At 41.3% G+C, this 5768-nt stretch overlaps 1 protein-coding gene across 1 annotated transcript in view; it reads left to right on the top strand.

The window, feature by feature from the left end:
• KLF4 (Kruppel-like factor 4 (gut)) overlaps positions 1-2969 on the top strand; it is a 4589-nt gene extending 1620 nt beyond the window's left edge. Inside the window, exons 3-5 of the mRNA XM_011966401.1 lie at positions 5-595; positions 695-859; positions 1895-2969. Of these exons, the coding sequence (XP_011821791.1) occupies positions 5-595; positions 695-859; positions 1895-2070 (932 nt within the window). The 3' untranslated portion in view covers positions 2071-2969. The remainder of the gene's footprint in view (positions 1-4; positions 596-694; positions 860-1894) is intronic.
• Positions 2970-5768: the final 2799 nt, after the last annotated feature.

The raw sequence follows: 5768 nt of genomic DNA, 5'->3' as shown, positions 1-5768 counted from the left end.
GGAGGCCTCCTCTATGGGAGGGAGTCCGCTCCCCCTCCGACGGCTCCCTTCAACCTGGCGGACATCAACGACGTGAGCCCCTCGGGCGGCTTCGTGGCCGAGCTCCTGCGGCCAGAATTGGACCCGGTGTACATTCCGCCGCAGCAGCCGCCGCCGCCAGGTGGCGGGCTGATGGGCAAGTTCGTGCTGAAGGCGTCGCTGAGCGCCCCTGGCAGCGAGTACGGCAGCCCGTCGGTCATCAGCGTCAGCAAAGGCAGCCCTGACGGCAGCCACCCGGTGGTGGTGGCGCCCTACAACGGTGGGCCGCCGCGAACGTGCCCCAAGATTAAGCAGGAGGCGGTCTCCTCGTGCACCCACTTGGGCGCTGGACCCCCTCTCAGCAATGGCCACCGGCCGGCTGCACACGACTTCCCCCTGGGGCGGCAGCTCCCCAGCAGGACTACCCCGACCCTGGGTCTTGAGGAAGTGCTAAGCAGCAGGGACTGTCACCCGGCCCTGCCGCTTCCCCCCGGCTTCCATCCCCACCCGGGGCCCAATTACCCATCCTTCCTGCCCGACCAGATGCAGCCTCAAGTCCCGCCGCTCCATTACCAAGGTCAGTCCCGGGGATTTATAGCTCGGGCTGGGGAGCCCTGTGTGTGCTGGCCCCTTGGGGCACAGGGGATGATGCTCACCCCACCTTCTCCACCCCTAGAGCTCATGCCACCCGGTTCCTGCATGCCGGAGGAGCCCAAGCCAAAGAGGGGAAGACGATCGTGGCCCCGGAAAAGGACCGCCACCCACACTTGTGATTACGCGGGCTGCGGCAAAACCTACACAAAGAGTTCCCATCTCAAGGCACACCTGCGAACCCACACAGGTAGGGGGACAAACTGCAGAAGGAAGGGGTTAGCTTCCAGCCCTATGGGGCTACCAGTGGACACTCCTCAGTGCTTCCTTGGCTTCCCAGGGCAGTCTATCACCTTGATCTCTGGGATCACTGGGGAGGACAGCAAACCGGCGCCTACTTTTCTTCCCAGGAGCCTTTTGCTTGATGGATGGTATCTGTGCTTGAATGTGCAATTTTGTTTGGCCTTTAAAAGGCAGAGATTCCCCGCGGTCTGTGGGCCTCTCCTAGCTTGGGCATTGTAATCAAGAAATTATACTTTGCTATGCAAGAGCATGATGGCTTTTTTTTAAACTAGGTTTTTAATGTTACCTTCCCAGGTTCACCCTCCCTTTCTATTATTTTGAATTTTGGTCTTAACAATTCGGTCTTATTTATTTTTTGTTATTTGTTTTGATTTGCATTTTTAATTTTTTTCCCCCACAAGCAGAAGGTTTTATTTTAAATTCCAAGAATATGATAGTCAAAATTGCTGGGGAGATTCTGATTTAGGATTGTCACTGCAGAGCATTTCCATGTCAATGTAAGTAGGTACTCAAAGTCACTTAGGCGCTTAGCATTCAGTAAGGTAAAGGTAAAGAAAAGAAAATTGCCACCTGTGGCTTTCTATCCCCAATCGTAGTAGGAATAAGATTGCCTGGTTTGCACACACCACCAATCACAATTTCCAAATTTCATTTTCACCACTGAGATGTCTTGACTCAAAAGAAACATTAGTATAGGTTTAGGTGGCGTGTTTGTGTGTTTTTGGTGAAACATTAGTATAGGTGTAGGTGGTGGTTGTGTGCTTAACTGACCCCCTAAAAACAAGACCAAATACTTAAGACACGGAATGTATTCCTGTTTATGACATGGAATTCAATACAGCCCGTCAGTGGTATAAAGACTTTTCCTGGATTCCTTTAGGATAGGGTCACAGTTGGTTTAGTATCTGGCCTTCAGTTTTTAAAAGGGCCCATTCTTTGATATAGCAATGGCGTTAATTTTTTTTTTCTTTTGCCTTTACAGGTGAGAAACCTTACCACTGTGACTGGGACGGCTGTGGATGGAAATTCGCCCGCTCAGATGAACTGACCAGGCACTACCGGAAACACACTGGGCACCGCCCGTTCCAGTGCCAAAAATGCGACCGAGCATTTTCCAGATCGGACCACCTCGCCTTACACATGAAGAGGCATTTTTAAATCCCAGACAGTGGATATGACCCACACTGCCAGAAGAGAATTCAGTATTTTTTACCTTTCACACTGTCTTCCCGATGAGGGAAGGAGCCCAGCCAGAAAGCACTACAATCATGGTCAAGTTCCCAACTGAGTCATCTTGTGAGTGGATAATCAGGAAAAATGAGGAATCCAAAAGACAAAAATCAAAGAACAGATGGGGTCTGTGACTGGATCTTCTATCATTCCAATTCTAAATCCGACTTGAATATTCCTGGACTTACAAAATGCCAAGGGGGTGACTGGAAGTTGTGGATATCAGGGTATAAATTATATCCGTGAGTTGGGGGAGGGAAGACCAGAATTCCCTTGAATTGTGTATTGATGCAATATAAGCATAAAAGATCACCTTGTATTCTCTTTACCTTCTAAAAGCCATTATTATGATGTTAGAAGAAGAGGAAGAAATTCAGGTACAGAAAACATGTTTAAATAGCCTAAATGATGGTGCTTGGTGAGTCTTGGTTCTAAAGGTACCAAACAAGGAAGCCAAAGTTTTCAAACTGCTGCATACTTTGACAAGGAAAATCTATATTTGTCTTCCGATCTACATTTATGACCTAAGTCAGGTAATACACCTGGTTTACTTCTTTAGCATTTTTATGCAGACAGTCTGTTATGCACTGTGGTTTCAGATGTGCAATAATTTGTACAATGGTTTATTCCCAAGTATGCCTTAAGCAGAACAAATGTGTTTTTCTATATAGTTCCTTGCCTTAATAAATATGTAATATAAATTTAAGCAAACGTCTATTTTGTATATTTGTAAACTACAAAGTAAAATGAACATTTTGTGGAGTTTGTATTTTGCATACTCAAGGTGAGAATTAAGTTTTAAATAAACCTATAATATTTTATCTGAATAATGTTTTTTATTGTTTTGTTTTTCTCCTGGAAAAATATGAACAGTAGTTGGTTTAAACAGACTGGGGTAATAGGGCATGTAAGAAAGAAGCACGCACAAAAAAGCCAACTTTATGTCAACAAATTAAAATACCTTTTTTTAACAAAACTATTTAGTTTTGCAGTAAATACTATCAATATAGGGCTGAGAACTCTTGAATATTCTAAGTTTAAAAATTATAAGATTAAAAACCCAGTTCAGGTTTTCTCTTTCCAAATGTACATAAAGCTACATGAAAGCAGTTTCCTTACCTCTGATTTTCCCAGTAGAAACAGCTTAATCATTCTTAAAATTGCTCAGTTTAGTATGAAAATATTTATGAAATATATACATTTCAGTTTCACACTGAAAAAAAATCCTTATGGTTTGTCTTTTAAAGTAAATAAAAATATACAAGTTTTCTGTGCAGGCCTGTCCCAGCACCCCTTACATTTGAGTAACAAAAGAACCTTCCCACAGCAGACAACCCTAAGAACGTGGTTCCACAGTGCCCTCCTGAGGATTAAAGGGTTCATTTATGCGTGATGTGTGTTACAAATACATTATTTCTACTAGTTATAGCCCTAAAGAGGTCAGAACTGAAGTTTCTGGCAGATTGTTTTAAAATTAAGTCAGTTCCCCTGATTGAAGGTGGGCAAACAAACTGAAATAAAATAATTTTAAAATTATTCAAATTCACAAAACTAAGTGTAAAGTAAAGTTGGTGTTTTTGTAAGTTTGTAGCATTTATATTAGAAGTTTTAATATTAAAACTCAAAACTGCCCTGTTAGAATCTCAAGTTCTTGAGGTGGGTGGCTGAGAGATTGAAATTCATTTGGGGCTATCACAAAATGGAAAAAGCATTTGTGACACTTGTTGACAACTTATATACTTGTAATAGTGATGTGGGTGACTAATACTTAACATCATCAAGGGGACAGAGCTCACTGCTCACTGGCATTTTCTTTACAGTGTTTAACTGTTGATTATATCTAGCGTCCAGAGGTGCGTTTGTACCATTGGTACATTTACTAAATGAAATAAAAAATGGACATTTATAAGAGGCTTATGGTAGATCAACACAAGGTATTTTCTTTGGCTTTTGAGAGTCCAGCATGACTGGAAAGCATGGCATGTGTCTCTGCTTAAAAGAAAACAGGTGCATCAATAGGATGGAATTTTATGTGGCCAAGAACATATTCAAAGCATATATAATGACATGGAAAAATGCTCATGGTATGTTAAGTGGAAAAAGCAGGATATAAGACTATAAACAGTATCAATTCAACTGTGTACATTTAAGTGTATGTGTGCTTTGAAGGAGAGAGAGAGAAACAAAAGGAAATTAAGAGAAAACACTAGAAGGAATTGCCAAAATATTCATACTGGTTTTCTCAGTTTTAATTTTCTTTTTCTTTTTCTTTTTTTTTTGAGATGAATTCTTGCTTGTCATCAAGGCTGGAGTGCAGTGGTGTGATTTCGGCTCACTGCAACCTCCACTTCCTGGGTTCACGCCATTCTCCTGCCTCAGCCTCCCGAGTAGCTGGGATTACAGGCGCCCACCACCACACCCAACTAATTTTTGTATATTTAGTGGAGACAGGGTTGCACCACGTTGGCCAGGCTGGTTTCGAACTGCTGACCTCAAGTGATCTGTCCACCTAGGCTTCCCAAAGTGCTGGGATTACAGGCATAAGCCACCGTGCCCAGCCTAAATTTTCTTTTTTGCAGTTTTCAAATATTCTAAAGCCGCTGTAATAAGTTTGAAAAACTTTTTCATAAGAATGAAGATATAAATAAAGAACCATTAAAATTATTTAAACACAAAGCCTTCATTAGAACACATTATTCTGTAAATTATGTTTAGATTCCTTTAAGTTTAAATTTCTTAGATTTCTGTTAAATTGTGGTTGGTTGCTTTCATCATCCACCTCTGTTATACAGAATCATCTGGCACACAGTTGCTGTATGAAAATGACTATAAAATGCCATCTTTATATTTGCTAAGTGCATATTATCTCAAATAGAAGAAACATGCATAAATTATCAAGAATTTTAAATTTATTTGAAATTTTCTGATGTCATAGATTAACATTCCTCTATGTTAACTTTTTCTTCATTTTAAAATTTTTATGTAATTTTTTTTCTTCAGCTTTTAAATTCAGGGTACATGTGCAGGATGTGAAGGTTTGTTACATAGGTAAACATGTGCCATGGTAGTTTGCTGCACAGATCATCCCATCACCTAGATATTAAGCCCAGCATCCATTAGCTATTCTTCCTGATGCTCTCTCTCTTCCTACCCCTATTTTTTTAATTTTTAATTTTATTTTAAAAAGTTTTATAGAGACAGGGTCTTACTATGTTGCCCAGGTTGGTCTCGAACTCTTGAGCTCAAGCAATCCTCCTGCCTTAGCCTCCCAAAATGCTGGGATTACAGGCATGAGTCGCAGCACCCAGCCTACTTTAACTTTTTCTAGCCTGAAAAAGAAAGCTTCACTATCTAAAATGAATGACGAAGATTTCCCAAAACGGTGACCAAACAAAATACTATTCAACGTACACCAATAGCTAAATTATTTACTCTGGGACCTATCAGCTGTGGGCTCCTAGGTGTACTGTTATTATGGTGTTACAGAGCCGTTTATACACTGTACAATAAGGAGTACCTAATAATTGTGATGCCTGCTTATTATATTTTCCTTATGACACTTAATTTTACCCCTTTTTATTTTAACTTGTGTGCCTACACACACAAAGGATTAATAATGATGTTTC

Source organism: Mandrillus leucophaeus, unplaced genomic scaffold (assembly GCF_000951045.1).
Source record: "Mandrillus leucophaeus isolate KB7577 unplaced genomic scaffold, Mleu.le_1.0 Scaffold76, whole genome shotgun sequence".
Taxonomy (NCBI): domain Eukaryota; kingdom Metazoa; phylum Chordata; class Mammalia; order Primates; family Cercopithecidae; genus Mandrillus; species Mandrillus leucophaeus.
Note: the sequence above shows the minus strand (reverse complement) of the source record. Positions and strands in the feature narration are given on the sequence as shown.